Raw genomic sequence first — 19,183 nt, forward strand, 5'->3', positions numbered from 1 at the left:
GCATCGAACTCGGGTACCCCAGATGGCAGCCAGGGCCCAAGGCCTGAAGCCACAGGCAAAATCTGTTTGGTCAAGCGGATTTTAATACTTTGAGATATTAGCTTATACTAATTTAATAATCTCTTGCTAACAGTTCAAATAGAGAAATTATTAGTTTTAGCTCAACAAAGGCGGTCTTTAGTTAGGCTCTATTATAATTATAAGCGGTTGTACTTTTAAAAAATGTTAATCTCAATATAGGCCTAATTAATGCTGCCTTGTTACTGACAAGTAGTTCATCAAATATCTGATTCAAAGATTTTCATAATGAGTATATTAATTAAACTATGAATAATCTAAAGGTGGTTATATTTAAACAATACCTCATTATAATGATTAAATACTGATTTCGAATATTATGTCTTAACAATTGTCACTTAGAAAACACAACCTTTCCTTATGTATGAGTCTGTAATGGCAAAATGCAATTTTGGGATTTTTTTCCCCTTGTTCAAAAAATGTGAACCTCATTTTAAAACACTTCTGAAATAGGTTACACACAGCTTAATGATTATCAAAATGACTCTTTTCTGCAAAAAAAGACCCCAAAGTGCGCATACAGCTGCAAACCCAAGAGGGTCAGCATCATTTCACTGTATTCTCTTCTTGATTACAAGCCGGGCCCATCAAACACAACATAATTACAGTAATTTCAGGTTTATTTATTCTAATGCAGTTTCCCCATCTCTCTGGTAATTATGAGCAATTTTTTCGCCCAGGGAATCTTTTTGCATTAACAAAAGAGATAACGCACTGAAAGCCAAATTTGCTGTGCATTGAGAAAAGGAAAAAAAAAAAAAAATCAAATAGGTGCGAGCTGCCATCTCTGCAATTCTCCGGTACCGGAGCCGGCAAATTGCTTGCAGGTGTATGGAGCAAGCTTGTCAATGGCCGGGCCTCCAAATTAGCAAATGCACAGCGTCGAAGTAATGAAGACAGACTTAGCAAAATTGCCAAACAACAGATACCTCTTTAATATCTTCTCTCACACACACTCGCTCTAAAAGGGGTAGGGGTGGGGGTGGAGGGGCAGAAGCAACAATCCCCAGTCCCTTCCTTGCTTGTCTTGGGTTTCACAAGTCTGGGACTGAGAGGTCCTGCAAGCAGTAGTCTAATTGTGGAAGAACTTGGTCCTCAGATCTAGGCAATGTTTTAAAAATATAAAATTGGAAACACGTTTATAGTTCACAGCTTTCTTCATTGGTTATTATGTTTTATTTTTGTTTCCTTCTTTTTGGGATGTGCACCTGGGCTGGGTCAGATGGCTCTTCAGCCTTCCCTATTCCACGCTAGTTTTGAGAGCCACAGAAAGTTTTTAAATTCCCGCACCTATACGCACAGAAGTATGAATTTATTCTTAGAGTCGTTTGAGGTAGAAATTAACTAAATCTCTCCCCTTGAAGAAATGTTCAAATTTGTCACCTAAGGAAGGTAGTCTGGGTGCTGGATATAGAACCTGAGACACTTGAGGCCAAGAAAAGTGAGAGAAAAGAAGCAACCCAGGTCTCCAGCTGTTGTTTTTATCCTGCTATCCATCTCCTTCATTCTGTATCTTTAAAAACCGACTTCCGAATTCTCTAGTTTTTGCTATCCCACCGCCGGGGTTAAACATCCTGGAATCAAGGCTAAAGCGAACTTTTCTGCTCCCCATCTCACACGCCGTAGGAACCTCCATCAAATGCAGTACAGAGGGTCAAGTCATCTCCCTCCCATCACTCAAAGAAATCGTCCTTCGGACCCCAGTTCCACAACAAACCCTAACTCCAGTGTAGACTGGCGAACGGCTCTAAAGGGTGCCTTCCCCAGGCTCAAGAAACATGTCACCCCCACCCACTCCTTTCCTACGCCCCCTCCCCCCACCGCCTCATTCCCCAACCTTCAGGGATTAACACTTCCTGAAACATCAAGTGTTTTTATAAAAAGGAAAAAAAATAATCCTGACATCGCTGACAAGAAGTTTTGATGGAAGAATTAGCTGGTGCATACATAATCACTCCCCACCCTCCTACTCCCGGAGCGGGAGCCGCCGCGGCGGGCGCAGCGCAGCCTTCCAACCCTCTGAAAAATGAAACCGGTTTCCACCCTTACCTTCTTCAGTGTCAATTTCAGATAATCTGGACACAATCTTTGCTACATCAAATCAAAAGGGTCGAAGGCGGCTTTTGGCTGGGAGAATGACAAGAAAGAAAAGGAAAAAAAAAAAGGAAAAAAGAAAAAGGAAAAAACCCCCGAAAAATAGGAAATACAAAACCGACCAAACCAGCAAACAAAACCAGAAAACCAAAAAGAATCCCCCGGCCCCATCCTCCTATCCTGGGAGCAAGGAGTGGAAAGAGGTCTCCAGGACCAGGCGCCTCCGAGCGCCGCAGCCTTTTTGCAGCGCTGCGCTTGCAGAATAGGACTGAAATTTTCGGCTATATAGCCTCTGTCTTTATAGCTGATGAAAAAAATTGCAGATTATTAGCATAAATGTTTACTCTTCATTACGCTGATGACATTGTGCACTCGAGATCTTGGTAATCTTTGGGAAAATTATGAGTAATTTTTAAAAATTTTAAAGCAGCAGCAGTTACCATGCAATTCAGGCTAATTCTGCGTAGGCTCCGAACGGATATAATTATCGAGGAGTCAAGATGTTATGCTAAAAACTATGCATTGATATTCCCATTTATTATGTACATACAACTTTGACAATGTTGATGCTTGAAATAGCAGGAAATTGTCTTGCGCAAAAATTACAGTCCATATTAGGACATCTGAAATTGCGAAGAATTATATAGTAATTGCAGGCTTTCAGATGGGAGAGCCAGAATGCTCAAACTAGTGCAAATGTGGATAAAATTACAGATCAGAGCAAAAATTAGGGAAAAAGGGGGTCTGGGATTTTTCAGGTTGGCTATAGGATTCCGGAAGTGTCTAATGCCACATGATTGCTGCAGCTTTAGGGGAGACATTCATGCCTCAAATAGCGCCTTGGCCGGGGTGGGTTTAATTGAATTTCTTGGGCTTTTTCTTTTAATAGGGGCAAATGAGAAAATTGGCCACCCAAGGCAAATTTTCACTGTTCTCCCCGTGGACATGTCGGGAAGAGAATCCCTTTCTCCGAGTGCCTGTTCTCCCCGGGTTGGATGCCCCAGAGGCCCCGGCCCCCGCCCTAAAAGCGGCAACTGAGCAAGAAAGTGACTGAGCTGGAGCGCCGCACCCCTCCCCACCCCTGGCCCCTTTCTTTTTCTTTCCAGTTCTCCCCTTCTCTTTGCTTCGGCCCCTTTTCCAGATTCTTGCAAATTCCTCCCCAGTGCAACCGGGTAGGGTCCTGGAATCCGCAGGCCGGGCCCAGGGGGCAAGGGGTGGGAGCGGGGCAATTGGCTGACCGAGGAGCTGGTGCCAGTCGGCGATCACCCCAGGACAGTGTGCTAGGTGCCGCCCAGGGCCGGCGAATACGAGCCTGCTACTTGGAGGCTTTGGGACGAGAAGGGAAGGAGTTGAGGGTCCTTGGGGCCCTCCCCGCGGCGACCGCCTGGGTTCTTCTTTGGTCTCTACCGCCCTGAGATAGCGCCCCCCCCCCGCCCCCAGAAACACGCGCTCCCCACTTGGGCCGCGGGTCCCTCGGACACAGAGATATCCTGCGACTTTAAGAAGCGAGGCCAGGGCAGTGGAGGGACGGGGCGGGGCGGGGGCTGCCCCAGAGGAGGGGGCGACGCGGCGGCTCCCGGCCGCAGAAGCCACGGGAGCTCGGTCACCGCTCGGAGCAGCCGAGACTCGTTTTGGTTCCGGGGCCGGAAGTCCCCATTGTTCCGGGAGCGACGATTTCGTCTCTAAGGGTGTCCCAGACTCCTGGACCACAAAAAGGAGGGGAGGAGCAGGAGTGTTTGAAGCCCGCCATGTTTGCCTGTGCGGGCCCGAGTCTGCCCTCCGGGATCACCCCGGCGAGCTCCCTATTAGTCCTTCCCTCTCCCTCACTTCTCCGGCCCCGAAGTTCTGATCCTTCGCCCGAGCCCGCCTCATAGATCCTTGGCTCCGCGCCCTTTCCCCCAGCCCCCAGATCCTAGAGCTGGCTGGGCTCAACCCGGGACGCAGCCGGTGGCACCAGGACTCGAGCATCCCCAAAACAGGCTTCCAGAGAATCCCGGGAGGGCTGCCACGCAGCCGGCAAACTACTAAGTCACTGCAGTGTTTGCCGTCTGGGTTCTCCTCCCCCCACCCGGCCCCCTCCCCCGAGGACGGCTGAGGAACCGGAGCCCGAGGCGGCCCCGGGAAGAAAGGTCCATCTAGGAACTCTGCGTTCTCACGTGGAGGCGCCGAGGCGCTGCTCCTTCGAAACCTGCCTGCTCTTTCTTTTCTTGAAACATTGTCTCCCCCGCCCCGCCCCTCCCCGCCCGGCCCCAGGCCCCAGGGCGGAATGTAACATCTTGTAATGTGGCAATCACTGCCAAACCCGTCCCCGCGAGGGGAACTCCCGCCAGGGGGGGCGGCGAGGGATGTGAGGCCTCAGCATCCGCCCAAGCTGGTGTGGTGGGGGTGGGAGGGGGCGGGGCAGAGGGTAAGGCTTGCGGGTCAGATCCCAGGTGGGGAGGGAGGACCCGGGAGGGGGAGAATTCCCCGGGGCTGTTTGAGTGTCTCGACCCTGCGAGAGCCCGCCGGTCTCTGGAGAGCCTAGTCGGACAGGGCCAGGGGCGCGCGTAACCGGGACCGCAGCATCGCGCCCCACCCACCGGCTTCCCGGGACCCCAAAGTCGAATGCAAAGGAACCTGAATTTTAGGAGGAAGAGAGAATCTGTAGCTGCATTCTCAGAGAGGTCTCTGACCCTAAGCAGGTTTAAGCCACTGGTGGTCGCTGTTCCCTGTCGGGAAAGGAGCCGGCTTGTTACTTTTGAGCGAGTGCTTGGGACCGGGACGGGCACGGGGACGTGGGGGGTGGTGGCGCGGTGTGGGAGTGGAGAGTTGCGCCTGGGTTTTACCGTCACCGAGGACGACTATTTTTTGAAATGCAAGGAGGCTTAGTGCTCCCTGACATGGTTCTCCTTGTGGCGGAGGGTGTGGGGGTGTGTGTGTGGGGGCCTCTAATAGTGGAGGGGACCATTCAACCACTTCTGCACTCCTGTTTCCCCTTCCTTTCTCTTCCGCCCTTCTACCAGAGAACTGTTTGTAAACAAAGCTCCAGTCTTCCCGCGCTCTCTCCGCCCCATCAAACCCGATACTTCCCCCAAACTCGGCCCGCCAGTCTCGGAAATCCTTACACAGGACGGATATTCACAATTTTCACAAGTAATCCTGAAAGGAGGCCGAGGGGAAGCCTCCTAAACGGTCCCACATTGCAGCCGCGCTGATTAGGCCTGGGATCCATTCCCTTTCTTCTCTGCCCTCCCCAGCCCGGGAGCCGCGGGGCGGGCGGCGGGCGCTGCGGCAGGGGGAGGGGGGTGTGTCTACGCCGAGCGGAGCACCCGGGCAGCGGAGGGGTGACCGGCGGCCGAGCGCGCGCCCAGGGATGGGGGGCGGGGGGAGCGGGAATGGGAGGAGAGGGGCCGCGGGCGCGTCCGGGCTGCCTGCTTCCAGAACTGGAACTCAGTGCCAGCGCTCTGCCAGAGTTCCGAGCAACCTTGCCAGGAGGTGGAGCGGAGAGGGACGGGCACCCCTCACTCTTGGGCTTCCCTCCTCCTGCCTCCCAGCGCTTGTCATATCCTGTCTTTGGCCTGATATTTCACGGGAGCAAATGGAAGGGGATTACAATGAAGATTTATGTGTGTTCCGAGCGCGGCTGGTTTCCCAGTGTAGGGAGCCGAGATCGCTGCTTCCCATTTCCATTTTTCATTCGCGCTTTGGGAGCGCAGTCGGGCGCGGGGGGAGCGTGTCTGCGCGGCGGCGGGCTGATCACAGGGCTCCGAGGCTCCTGGCGGGCCGCGAGACTGTGAGAAAGGCTTGCCAGTGCGTCGCCCCCGGCGGGGCTGGAGCCGGCCCCCGCCTCCCCCAGCCCCGGCTTTGTTTCTCCCCTGGCTCAGCCCTCCCCGTCCCCGCCCCCTCACTTCTGGGACCCGGGCGCATCCTCGCTCTCCCTTCTCTTTGCCCTTCTCCTTGTCTGCGGAAACGCCCCCTTCCTCTGGCCCCTGCACCCTCCTGCCCTCGGCTTCGCCGGCTTCCCGGGGAAAGGCGCGCCTTGGCGTTGCCCGACCCCGCCGCCGCCGGGTGCCAGGTTCGGTGACTCCGGCGAGTCTGTGGAGCCTTGGCCCACCCCGGTGCTGGGACCGCCCGCCCTCCCGGCTCCCAGGCTCGCTCATGCCAAGGCCTGTTGCGTGATTCCAACTTGGGCTGACATTCCCTGCCCCGGGCGCTCCGGCGTAGGCCTCTTAATCATCTTGTCTGCTGCAGATCCTCGACACCAGCCAATTTACTGCCCCGTCTCTCCTCGTGGGTTTCAGGAGGGGGAGGGGAGTGCGCGCAAAGGGGGGGAGGGCACAGTCAACCGCAGGAGGAAGGCTGGCACCAGCTACTGGCACTCAAAGAAAACCATGGAATTTGGAGCTGGGGGGAAGGGGGCCAGGAATGCGGGTCTGCTAGGCGGCGGCTGCTTAGGGAAGCCAGAATCGCGGGGTCAACAGATTTCAGGCCAGGCCTCCCTAGCCTGGGAAACCAATGCAGGAAATGCAAACGGACACTGGATTGTGTAGTCTTCCTGCCTTCCCCAGAGCTCCAACTCCCTGGACCACACTCTGTTGTAAACCAGACTCGATGCAGGCCCCAAAACAATCTGGCCAGTCTCTTAGGACCATGTCACTGAGCCTAGAAGTTCACCCCCATCTCAGGTCTGTTTTTTGGCAGAGGCGAGTTGAAGACACACAAGGATGGCCTGAATAACCATCCTAGAGGAAAGGAGGCCTGGATCCTGCAAGCAGGGCTCTCTGGCTTGCCCCCAACCTCCTGTTTAGCAGAGGTGGGGCCCTTCAGAGGGGATGGCTGAGGTTCAGGCTCCCCTGTAGGAAGCTGTGAGAGCTCCCCCTGCCCTAGAGTGCTGCTCTTCCACACCAGGTGAAGTGGGAAGGCCTCTGGGTCACTGTGGGCCTCATAATCTCTGGCAAAAGTAAAGGATCCCTGTTTGGGGGTAAAACAATATACTACTAATATACTATATAGTAGTATATAAAACAATATACTACTAATAGCAAAAATCTATCGCGTGCTTACCATTTGCCAAGCAGTGTGTTAGGCTATTGTCTCAGTAAAGGCTCACAACAACTCGGAGATAGCCCTTATTATTTCTCCTTTCTTATAGACCTGCAAACTGCAGCACGGGGAGGTTAAGGAGGTAGCCCAAAGTCACAGAGTCAGTAGTTGAAGCCAGGAAGCTTCCAACTGTAAGCCCCAATGCTTTCAAGGAAAGGGACTTTCAGTTCAGGCCTGCATTGTCCACCTTCACCTGGCCTTTGCAGGGAATGTCATAAAGTGAGGTCACTTGCAAAGCTGGAAGCTAGTTTGGTGAGACCCAAGGTGGAAAGCTGAGCTGAATGATGTGTGCACCTCCCATCCCCCCTGCCCCCCCAGAGTGTGAGGTGGAAGGATGCCACTCCTGCAGCAATGTGCATTAGTCTCCCTGTGAGTGTGCATGTGTGTGTATGTCAGTTTCTATATCAGCGTGTGTGCATGAATTTGTGTGTTATGTGTGTGTGATTCAGTATGAATGTGCGACTGTGTGTGTATGAGTGCGTGTGTAATAGCATAGATGCGATTGTGAAAGTCAAGTGTGTGATTGTATGTGTGCTAGCTTAGCTCTGTGCGCCGGGGTCGCCCAGCATTCCAGAGCAGCCAACCCAGTCTCCCGAGGGCCTGGGTGACTCACTGAGCTCTGGGCTCAGGCAGCCCCAGAAGGGCCGCGGGGCAAACAGAGGGGAGGGACCAATGAAGGGATCTGACCCGGGCCGAGGCAGCGTTCAGGCTCAGACGGCAGGTCCCCCGCGGCGGCTCGTTTGCAGTGCCTGGCCAGGACCACGGGCGCGGGGGCGGCAGAGACCGCCCAGGCGCGGGGCGGTGGCGGCGGCGCCGGAGGGGCCGGGCTGGCGGGCCGAGGCCGGAACCGCCCGGCGCTGAGTGACTCACCACGTGGTGAGCGGGCGACCCCCGCGCGGTGCCTCGGGTGGGGGCAGCGCGTGAACACTCCGCGGGGCCCAGCGCCGAGTGCGCCTGTCCTCGCCTCTCTGCGCCTCGCCGCACCCGCAGCCCCTGAAAGATGTGAATGTCACTCTCGGCTGACCAGGTTGCCCGCCTGGGCAGCGGCGCGAGCTTCTAGGTCGTGACACAAAGGAGAAAGCGCACACATCCAGTGAAAACAATAATTTATTTAAATAACTCTTCATATTGTAAAATCAACATTAAGAGCATGTTGTTTTCATAATAAATAACCCCAAAATACCTTTCATTTCAAGAACAAAGAGTTTAGGATAAGATAAAACAAATCCAAATCAGTAGCTATAGTTTGAGAAAATTTTTCAAAGGGAAAAATAAAACCGAGGGGTTGCTGAGGTCGCTGCCAAACCGCAGTTTTCACAAGTGGGAATTTACAAAAAAGTCTGAAAAGATGAGTATTTTAATGCAAATAAATCAGTGGGAAAATCTGCAGACACCTTTATTTACAAACTCTATGTCGAAGTCCAGGCTAATAATCCTGAATAGGTTTTAAAAAAGATAATTTAAACACATTTTTTGCAGTGTCCACATATTAAAAAATCATTTTTTTCCAACATCAAAATGAGGTCATCCGCAAAGGCACCTAAACTTTTAAAAAAATAAAAATAAAAAAACTCCACGGGTGATGGATGAGGCAAGAGCTAAGGGAGAGTTTCTGCGGGAGAGCTAAGGCTGGGGAGGGGTGGGGGCTCCAAGGGCTGGAAACGGCAGGGCAGAAAAAAAGCGGCGGGCCGCCCAGGTCAAGGGGGCGTGTTGGGGAGGGCGGGCAGGCAGGACCCCTGGAGGTCAATAACCCCAACGGACTGGAGCCAGCCTGGGGGCGCGCGAGGAGAAAGGAGCCTTAGAGCGCCCGGGAAGCCTCGCGGGAGGGGGAGGCATCCCTCTCCCGGACTCAGCTCGCGGCCCGCGGCGGGGAAGGCGCCGGACGGCCTCGCAGGGCGGGGCGGGCGGGGGGAGGCAAGTCTGAGGCGGGGCTCAGGTCTGAAAGGCGACCGTGGCCGGTGGCCGTCCCTATGCCGCTGCCGGATTCCTTCGAGAGGAGCCCGGGGGGCGAGCAGACGCCTTCCAGTTCCCGGCAGCTGGGTGGCCGCGCGAGGGAGCAGGGCCAGGGGCAGGCCATCCCCCCCGAGCAACCTCTGGGAGGGGTGGGAGGCGTCAACGGGCCAGTTGGAGAGACCCTCCAGCTCCGGGGGCGAGCACTGAGGATAACCGGTCTCTGCTCTCTCAGTCTCTGGCGCAGTCTCCCTGTGGTTAGAAAATCGTCCCCGCGCTCACCGGGGCGCCCCCGCCGCCGCCGTGGTGGTGGTGGTGGTGGTGCGGCTGCGGGGTCTGCGTCGGGTGCAGCAGCGGCGCCGCGGCCTGCAGGTGCGAGGCGGAGCCCGAGGCCTGGTGGTACCAAGGGTAATTGCCCAGGAAAGCCGAGGCCGCGCTGCTCGGGCTGGAGCCGGAGCTGCCGGCGCCGCTGCCGCCGCTGCCGGGGCCGCCGCCACCCCCCATCCGCTGCGGCGCGCCGAAGTCCCAGGAGGCCGGCGCCGAGACAGGCGGCGAAGCGCAAGGCGGCGAGGCGCTGGCACCAGGGTGCTGCTCCGAGGGTATCTCCCCGCTTTTCCACATCTTCTTGAACTTGGATCGGCGATTCTGGAACCAGATCTTGACCTTTGTGGAAAAGGGACCCGAGCATTAGTGGAGGAACCTTGGCATGGGGCAGGGGAGGGGAGGAAGCGCAGAGAGACAGAGGTGGGCACTGAGCACCCTGGGCAGGCAACGGATCACGTGCCGCGGCCTCACAGGCTCTGATGGCTCCTACTCCATTGGGAGGTAATCTCGAAAAGCCCGGGACGGCTCTTGTGTGCGCACTGTGATGATGGTGACAACTGGGGTCAGGAGGGCCAATTATTTTACCCGCTTAATCAGTAGAGCGCGCGCGCGCGCAAGCGCGGATAGACAACACAGTACAAGATTTCTGCCCACCCCGATCCTTCCCTTTTCTTACACGCCGCGCCCCTGTGGGAGGTTTCAGCTTCGGGCGAGGAAGGTCAGGCCGCCCAAGACGCTGGCCTCGAAATCCTTACAATTACTTTAAAGATACTTCTGAAACCATTGTCCTGAACCCGCCTGCTTCCCTGCCATCCCAGGCCGCGAGCCCTCACCTGAGTCTGGGTGAGGCCCAGAGACGCCGCCAGCTCGGCTCGCTCGGGCAGCGCCAGGTACTGAGTCTTTTGGAAACGCCGCTGAAGAGCCGCCAGCTGGAAGCTGGAGTAGATGGTGCGGGGTTTCCGGACTTTCTTTGGCTTCCCGTTCACTATCCGAATTTCTGGCTCGAGGTCCTCTTTCTCTGCAACGAAACGCAATCGTGAGAACCGCGTAACCAGCGGAGCCCAAGGGTTCCCGACCGCCGGGAGTGCCCGGCGTGGGACTTGGCCTGAGCCTGGACGCGGGTTCCTGGAAACGCTGTGCCGAGCTCAGGCGCAACTTTGCAACCCGCAGACCCGCGCCACCGCCGAACCTGGGAACTGGACCCTCCAGGAAAGGGGAAGAAAGGCGCATACTGGAAAGAAAGAAGAAGCAGGTGGCAAGGAAATGAGGTTTACCATGAGGCATGCACCGCGCGCCCATTCGGACGCCGGGGCCACCCGGTCCCACCAGCTGAGCACTGAGGGACGTACCCGGTGACCCTCAGCAGATTGGAGGTTGAGTTAAAGGGCGCGGGCGGGCGGGGAGCAGGCAGTGTGAAAGGCCAGGGATCCAAACATTTGTATCCCACCCATCCCAGTAACTAGACCCACTTGGCACCCTCGACGCCAGCGTTATGCATACCGGGTTCGTTGTTGGCTGGGGACGAACTGGTCCCGTAGGGCGCGTAGGAGGTGTAGGCGGCGGTGTAGCCCAGGTCGTAGCCGCTCTTGGCGGAATAAGGGACGTTGTTGAGGCCACTGGCGTGGTACTGGTAGGAACCCATGTGCGCGTAGGGCGAGCCCCCACCGCCGCCGCCGCCCGCCGGGTGCTGCTGGTTGGTGTAGTAGCTGCTGTCGGTAGCTGTGGACACCGGAAGGGTGGGCGACTCCTGGGGCTTGTGGAGGCCGCTGCCGTTGCTGCTGCCGGGGCCAGCGCCGCCGCCGCTCGGAGGCTGCTGGTGCTGGTGGTACGTGCTGGAGGCCGTGATCTGGGTCGAGTGCATATCAGCCACCAGACTGTCAAAGACTCCAGTCATCCTGGCCCGGGACGGGAAAGAGCAAGGGTGGCGGGCGCGAGGGGGGAAGCGAGGCGCCTCCTCCGTCTCTCCCTGTCCCCTCCAGCAGTCAATGTAATTACGGGGGAGTTGGGGGGGGGTGAGGAGGAAAACAAGAAATGTGGCAACGGTCTACGCAACTCCTCCTCCGGGGGAGGCGATCACCGTGCACTGCTCGGGACAGCTGCCGCCGGCCGCATCCTCTCTCCGCCTCTTGGCCGGGTCGGCTCGTTGCCCAGCGCAGGCTCGGGCGGGGGGCGGGCAGTGGAGGGGGCAGGGGTGGCAGGGCCGGGCCGGGGCTCCGGGAGGCGGGAGCAGGTGAGCAGCAGCCTGGAGCGGCTTTACGATTGTCTGCGGGGCGGGCTCCTGCAGGGTGGGCATTTAACACTTGTCACGTGAGCGCAGGCGACGTCACCTAGCAACAGCCAATCCGAAGCGCCGGGGCGCGAGGGTAAGGGCGCCCAGGAACGCCGGGCGGGAGGCGGGTGTCACCGGGCGGGCGCTGCGGCTGCTGTGGTCGCGAGCGCAGACAGGCCGCTGCTGAGTGTGAGCAGCGAAGCGAGAGGCTGGGGGGGGGGCGGGGGAGGAGAGAGGAAGGAGGGGGGAACGGTGGGGAGTCAGGGTGGCCGGCGGCAGGAGGACAGAAGGCGTGAAAACAGAGACTGGCATTTCGTTTAGAGGAAGAAGAAATGGGGTCTCCCATCCCGTTCTGTGTACAAGTGCCAACCAATTCCAATGACTCGTACCTCCGTGCCCGAGGTCAGCTTTCAAACATTAATCAAAAGAGGTGCTGAGAGCCGGGCCAGCGCTAGCTCCGCTTTTCCTCGAAGTGTCTGGCACTTACTCTTGTCAGCCACTCCGCACTTGACTTAGTCAATTGATTTAAATTATCCATAAACCACGTATAATAATACCTGCTTCCTAACCAACCCGCAGGGATATTAGGACAATTAATTGGATAATATTTAAACGATTTTTCCTTGTTGCGTGAGAGAAAAGCTATATAAATTCAAAGGTATTATTGCTAATGATAGATTTGAAACCCTTTCCCCTTGTACTTTCCTGACACGCCGAGACACCGAGTAATGATGTATATTTCATGGCTAATTGACACCAGAAAAGCGATCCCGGGGATTTCCTCCCAGATTGGAAAGCTGGACCAGACTAACCAGATGTCTTTCAGTGTTCGTTCTAACTCTAAATTCTATGTTTTTACAAAAAAGAAGTGAGATAATACTTAGGTGAGAGAGTTATCTCGATACTACAAGTCTTGGTAAACTTCTAGAAACAAATAGAAAAAGTTTTATCTCGTGCACTTAGCCCTATTTTAGTTTTTTCAGTTTAGGACCGCGTTCCTCCCTCTCATTGCAATTTCTTCTTCTTCTTTTAAATCGGAAGTGGCGACTTCCTCTATATCCCCGTTTCCTGGTAGTTGGGAATCGTGGCCCAAAGTTGTGGGACACTCGCCTTTCCTGGACTCCAAGTCTCCTGTTCCTGCGGCTGTGCTGCCTTGTGGCGCCATCTGCTGGAGGTGTGCGTGGTTGCGGCGGGCCCCAGGAGACGGTCTAATCACGCCGAGGCGCCAGCCTCTGAAACCCCCCAAAAGAACAAAATAGTAATTAAAAGCCACAAAATTGTGCTAGTGCGCGCCATCTGAAGTACCCCTTCCTAAAGACATAACATGTCGCTGAAAGAACTTGTTACAACAACTGCCTAATGGAAAACAAGTTGATACTTTCAAAAATATGATCTTTGGTCTTCTTCCCCAGAAAAAGCAACCGTGTAATTAAAACTCCAGTATCCACACAGCTCACCCTCTGCGGAATAATGAAGACAGTAATCCGCCTTCAAATCCGCCTGGATTTAGTTCCCAGCCGTTTTTTTTCCCGGTTAAGGAAGGCCCCTAGATGAAGGGTGAGCTGTGGGGCTCACACCACTTGGCTGCACTGCCTCGTCGCCGCGCTCAGCCAGCTGCTTTGTGGGCCCTAGTTATAAAATTAACTTCTTGATATTTATCAAGATTGCCTTTTGGTGTCTTGACGCCAAATTCCAAATTTTTGGGTCACCACAGTGGTAGCTGTTTTGGCCTAGTATAGAAGCTTTTTTCCCCTGAAAAGGGAATATAAAAGAACCAGTCTTGCCTTCTCTCTGCTCCTTTGTTCCCACCACAAGCATACTCTCTGGACTTTTTCACGGTGGCAAGTTTGTTGTATTTTACTGTCTATGGGAATCTCCGTTAATAGCCTAAAGTCCAGGTCAGCTGAGATCTGGAAAATAGCATCTTCCTGGAAGGAAGTTCCCTTTAACTGGGAAACAAGGAACTGTGTGTGTGTACGTGGGAGAAAAGACCAGAGGCAATGAGCAAGGGGGAGAGAGAGAATTTACAGCTGTCTGGAGAATCAAATGAAAACTTGCTATATTAGAGATATTAAATCTGATAATCCGGACACAAATCTGGGTTTGCCCAAATTATCTGATCATCACATGACAATATCCAAATGATTTCCTCACTTTCGCCTAAAGTCAGGGAGGTAGTACCGTAGAGAACTGACACTCTTGTCCACAGTTCAGAGCAGGCTGATGCCCCTCTCCATAGTGATCTGACGGGGATGGGGGGCGGCTCACACTGAGTTTGGGGGAATCGAGGTGCCTCCTTGCGGCCAAACTTCCTCCTCCGCCTCAGGGCCCCCTCCTCCCTCTTTTCTGCTTTCGTTTTTCTCTCTCCGCTTCGGCATTCACTTACTCCGCAGGGATCTAGAGAACGATGAGGGAAGGAGGGGGAGCTCAGTGTTCTCTGCTCTGGCCTTGTATGTTCCAATCTCATCGGGTAAGACTTTCCCGCTTTGGATCCCGTGCCCGCCAGGTCGTCGCCGCGGCACTTTGGTCACGGAGTCTCACCGTCTCCTCCCGCAGGAGCCTCGCAGCAACCCTCGCCATGCAAGGGCGGAATCTTGGTTCCCATCGTACAGATGAACGCTGAGACTCGAGGGCAGAAACGACTCTTTTGAGTTAGGTACCCCGCCTTTCTCTGCGGCCATAGCGCAAATCTCAGGGTGTTTACTGCAAGCCTTGGCTGAGCAGCTCGGAGTCTCCAGCAGACGGCTAGCGGCCCTGGAGAACGGGTTTGGTGCACCTTGCTTTCAGCCCCCTGCCCCACCGCCGGCCGGGGTCAGGATACCAGAGCTTCCTCCGGCCCAGTGCATTGGCTCTGCTGGACCGTTGGGCGTCCTCCGTGACACAGACAGCCGATGCGCTGGGGGAGAGGACGCCCCCTGCCGGCAGGGAGCTGGGGTGGGCGCCGGCGTGCTCTTCGCGCGCAGAGGGACCGGCCCATTCTCACTCGCCTACCCCACTCGGGGGTCGCGCCTGCTGCTGCTGTACTGACCCGTGTCCCCACACTGCATTCTCTTGTCGAGGGGACACGGGTTTCCAGGCCATTGGCCCGAAAGGCATTCTTTTCGCGTTTTCCTAGTAGTTCTAGGAATCTCTGCTTTCGAATCTCTTTGGGGTTCGTTCTAGAACTCAAAGATGTTGGGAGAGGGTGAGGGTTTGGTTTCCGGGAGCGTCCTATCTCTACCTTTCTAGGACATGACTGGCCGTGCTCTCATCCCTTCGTTGGCCATTGCATCGTCTTGGGGACACCTCTCACCCAGTCCTTTCGCATTGCTGGCTTCCTCAACCTGGTTTCCCCCCTCCCCCCCGCTCGCCTCTAACACGGCCTGGAGGGACTCGGGGTGCAGTCAGCTCCTCCCAGCCCCTTTGGCCCTTAGGCAGATGGGATCTCTGACTCCGGAGACTGCATACTTGGATCCCATATATTTGTTTTCTTGTACAGACTCATCGAGAGGACATAATGGAAACACACCTTGGGGGTGGGGGTGGGGACCTCGAGAAAACTCTTCGGGGGGCCGCGAGTCGGGCCTAGGGTCCTGAGACGTGAATGGCCGTCGTCGGGTCCTCTGCCCTTGCTGCCCTAGCAGCCCCCTAGCTGTACCCTCACCTCTCCTTATGCCTTCAGCTCAGAGACTATCTCGGATTTCCGCATCAGTATCGGTCCCTCGCTCTACCTCTCCCTCCCTCACGTCCCCGTGAGCTTGAAGGTCTCAGTCAGCCACACCCTCCGCCTACCGCGCCAGGCACCTGCCAGGTGCTGGGGGTTCCTGTCCTTCAGTAGCTTACCCTCTGGTGGAAAAAGCAACTATGTTGCGATAACTAATAGTAATGGCTAGCATTGATTTATTGAGCGTTTACTGAGCACCAGGAGGTCTGCCAAGATCTTTACCTTCATTATCCCACTGACCCTGAGAACTGTCTTACGTGGTGGGTACAGAATGATCCGCAGTGAGGAAATCAAGGCTTAGAGAGACCGAATCACTTGCTTTAAGGTCACACAGCAGAGTCAGGACTCGAACTCAAGTCTGGGCCTCTGAGGCAAGGCTGCTGCCACTCGGGGCTGAGTTTCTGGCCCGGGGATCAGGGAGAGGGCCGCACCACATCCGCCTCTCCCGGGCTGGGTGCCGCGAGCGCAGTGGGACAGGCGGGAAGAGGCGTTGACAATTCCGAGGTCGAGCGCTCCGCTCTGGCCCCAGGAGCCCACTGGACGGCGAGGTTCCTCCGGGAGACTAGCATGCGCGCGGGCCCTGCGCGGGAGGGATCCCGATCGACCCCGGGGAAATGGGCACTGACTCGAGGGCTCTCCGGAGGGCGGGCAGGGGGCGGGTACCCCGGCCCTGCGCCAGAAACCGAGCTCTGGGCGAGTGCTATGTCCATGCTGAGTCTCCGCCAAGGGTGACATTTGCTATCTGCTGGAGTGTGAGTAAACCCAAAGGCCTGAAGGAAAATAAGGGGATACTCGACGTTCACAGCCTTGACCCTTCCGAGGGAGGGTGGTGGCGCTGTGTTGTCAGTTCAGCGTGCTTCTTGAACTTTCAGACCCAATTTCGCCGTCTGCTTTCCAGGTCTTCCTGATCCAAGCAGACCCATTTCACTTCGTTGCACAGTCACTGGTGAAAGCCAAAGGAGCAAAAGCTAGGGTTCCTGTCCTGCTGGGGCGCCCAGCATGGGACGAAGGGTCCCCAGGCTCTGCGGGGTCGAGCTGGTGGCCTCACTGTCGAGTCCGAGCTCACAGGCCCGGATCCTCAGCGCGCGGGCGGGCAAGCATCAGGTTCGAGAGAAACGCCTTCTCCTTCGATGGCTAAAAGCTGCGGGATTTCGGCGTCCGGGTCTCGGAGCCATGAACGTTGATGGAATAAGGTACGATCCCCACCCCACCCCACCCCACCTCACGCCCACTCCGCCCCAGGACAAACACTCAGACCGTTGGGATGTTTGCACTTTTAGCAGCACCCACGTTGCGTGATAAGAGATGTGCAAACAAATGGCTCTCAAGTTTTGTTCTCAAACCTGAAAGAGAACAATCTCTGACGTTCCTGGCCCCTGCACTCCGGGCCTCCAGCTCCCCGCCCTGGCCGCTCCCCCTGACCCCGACACGGGGAACATTTGGGCTCCGGGGCTGCGTGCGTGCGGGAGCTGGGGGGCGGCGTGGCCTTGGTCCTGGAACCGCCAGTCCTCCGCGTGTCCAGCACTGGTTGGCTCCTGGCTGCCAGGTTGAAGGGCAACACCACCCGTAAGAGCGGCAGACATGTATCCAGGCTGGAGACTCGCCGTTCACCCCTCGAGGCTCAGGGCTCTGGGTTGTCAGTTACAGTAATGCTTCTGGAACTTTCAGACTTCTGCCTTCTAGGCCTTAGACCCTAGTCAGGCCCATTTCACTTTATTGTCTGTTCAGTGGTTAAAGTTGGTGAGCGCGGGCGCATCGCCCTCCCCGCCGGCGCCCCCCCACCCTCACCCCTCCCCGCCCCGCCCCGCAACAAACCTGGAGAAGTTGGAAGGAACCAACCATTTGAAACTCTCAGGACCCTTCTGGGTACACAGAATCCTTTCTCTCCACCCTCTCCCCTTACTTATCACGCCACGTTGGATGGATGCAAAGAGGATGTGCTGACATGGACTCTGGAGCCAGACTTTGCTGGGTTGAACCGCTGTTACTGTGTGGCCTTGGGAAAAGGACCTAATGTTTCTGTGCTTCATTGTTTGCATCTGTAGAATGCGGTTAATAATAACAATACCTCCCTCCTGGGATTATTGCCTGGAAACTCATCATTACGTGTTTTCTTGTCTCCTGCCAGGTTTATCTCGACAACTTGGCGTTCTCTAGCCGACGCTCCGCAGGTTTTAAGAGGCCGAGGCGAGCTTGTGGCCCCACTTTCTCCTTGAGCGCCAAGGAGCCTTCTCCAGGCCGTGGAGCTGAGGGCAGACGCAGCCCTGCTCCCGGGGACCAGAGCGGGCGGGGGATTTGGGCATGGGCCTTCAAGGGGGCCGCGGCTGGTCCAGGAGCGCCGGGGAGAGGACAGGCGCCGGGAATGCGGGGAGCGCCGGGCTGCCTGCCGCGGAACCTAGGAGAGGCTCTGACGCTGCTCCTCACCCCTGCGATTGCGCTACCCTCTTTCAGTCGGCTCCGCAGAATCCCACTGTGTCAGGCCTCAAGGCTTCTCCCTGTGCGCCATACCCGGGCTGCTTCTGCTCACCTCTCTGGAAATGGAGAAGAGGTGGGGAGGGACCCTGCAAGTTATTCACAGGGAACCGACTGTCATTCTGGGTAGCTATGCCCAGTTCCTTGCATCTTTTTATAATCAAAGGAAATATTGTTAAAAATTTACGAAGTAGTACCTAATGGTTGTTAGAGAATCAAACAGTATTAAGAAATATATTGGAGTGGTTAAAAGCATAGGCTCTGGTCTGAAATCCTAACTTGGTCATTTGCTAGCTGTGTGACCTTGGGAAAATTATTTAACTTCTCTGTGCCTCAATTTAGTGTTTACTCAGAATAAAACTTCACCATTTGGACTAGTGATGGATAATTGTGGAATAGATCAAGTGTCATCATCTCAAATCTGATCTTCTGGGGAACACAGCTAGGTACCATTTCCCAGCCTCGCCTGCAGTTAGGCGTAATCATGTGATTCACTTCTAGGCAGTGACTGGAACACGAGTGGAGGTCACATGTGCCACTCCTGGGATGGGATGTTTAAGACAGAGTTGAGATTCTTCCCCACTCTTTCTCTTCTTCCACTGGCTGGAACCAGCTTCACCGATGCAGATGACGTCGCCCTAGGGGAATCACCCAGGGGAATCCCACACTTGCTTGGAAGCTTACCTGACCAAGAAATGAACTTCTCGTATTTTAAGCTACTGACTTTTGGATTTTTTTTTAAAAAAATAAATTCTCTTTGGAGTCACCTAATAGAGTACTTAACTTTTGAGCTCCAGCAAATTCTATCATGGCCTTTCATCATCACATTGGATGGCTGGAATATATGTATACACACACACATATACATGTACATATACATATATATATATACACACACATATACGTGTATATATATGTGTAGATAGATAGATAGCAGCTTAGCTACTATAACTAATATGACCTTGGAATCAGGGTGTGATGACTCTGTCAGCAAATTACAGAAAAAAATCCTGAACATCTTTAATCTGTGAAAACCAGAAACTGAATTGGGAGCGGAGCATAGAACTCAAACCATTAGTTTCCTAGCTGCCTTCAGTCCACAAATAGAAATAGGTTAGCATAGCTGGTTGTTATCATTAGGAGTATAAGTTTTAAAATGATCATTAGTGAAGTTTTGGCAGGTCTAAGCCCAAATCCTGTGTGTTTTCTTT

The 19,183-nt window shown here is 55.1% G+C and overlaps 1 protein-coding gene and 2 long non-coding RNA genes across 4 annotated transcripts in view; 1 reads left to right on the plus strand and 2 right to left on the minus strand.

Annotated features, from left to right (window-relative positions):
* The window catches only part of LOC138918666 (uncharacterized), a 28,131-nt gene extending 25,683 nt beyond the window's left edge, over positions 1-2,448 (minus strand). Inside the window, exon 1 of the long non-coding RNA XR_011428272.1 lies at positions 2,128-2,448. This is a non-coding gene — a long non-coding RNA (uncharacterized lncRNA). The remainder of the gene's footprint in view (positions 1-2,127) is intronic.
* A 5,895-nt stretch (positions 2,449-8,343) lies between these two features.
* Positions 8,344-14,910, minus strand: DLX2 (distal-less homeobox 2). 2 transcript variants are annotated; one of them, XM_023621995.2, is made up of 4 exons: positions 14,184-14,910; positions 11,029-13,029; positions 10,362-10,546; positions 8,344-9,867 (listed from the first exon to the last, which is right to left on the minus strand). In XM_023621995.2, the coding sequence occupies exons 2-4, from the start codon at positions 11,420-11,422 to the stop codon at positions 9,463-9,465; spliced, it is 984 nt and encodes a 327-aa protein (XP_023477763.2). In that variant the 5' UTR covers positions 11,423-13,029; positions 14,184-14,910; the 3' UTR covers positions 8,344-9,462. The 2 variants fall into 2 exon arrangements, with proteins under 2 accessions (XP_023477763.2, XP_070098105.1); XM_070242004.1 differs by lacking the exons at positions 11,029-13,029; positions 14,184-14,910 and having other exon boundaries at positions 8,351-9,867; positions 10,362-10,844.
* On the plus strand, positions 10,230-18,743 carry LOC138918781 (uncharacterized). The gene is made up of 3 exons (XR_011428530.1): positions 10,230-10,901; positions 16,399-16,693; positions 17,629-18,743. It is a non-coding gene; the product is annotated as an uncharacterized lncRNA (long non-coding RNA).
* Positions 18,744-19,183: the final 440 nt, after the last annotated feature.

The sequence above is a fragment of the Equus caballus genome, chromosome 18, assembly GCF_041296265.1.
Source record: "Equus caballus isolate H_3958 breed thoroughbred chromosome 18, TB-T2T, whole genome shotgun sequence".
In the NCBI taxonomy this organism is placed as follows: Eukaryota; Metazoa; Chordata; class Mammalia; order Perissodactyla; family Equidae; genus Equus; species Equus caballus.

Bases quoted from the DNA above. Each gene is read 5' to 3' on its own strand.
- DLX2 (XM_070242004.1), bottom strand. From the start codon at position 10,827: ATGGGCGCGCGGTGCATGCCTCATGGTAAACCTCATTTCCTTGCCACC. The intron at 9,868-10,361 runs GTGAGGGCTCGC...TTTTCCACAAAG, and splicing joins TGGGCCTCACCCAGACTCAG to GTCAAGATCTGGTTCCAGAA.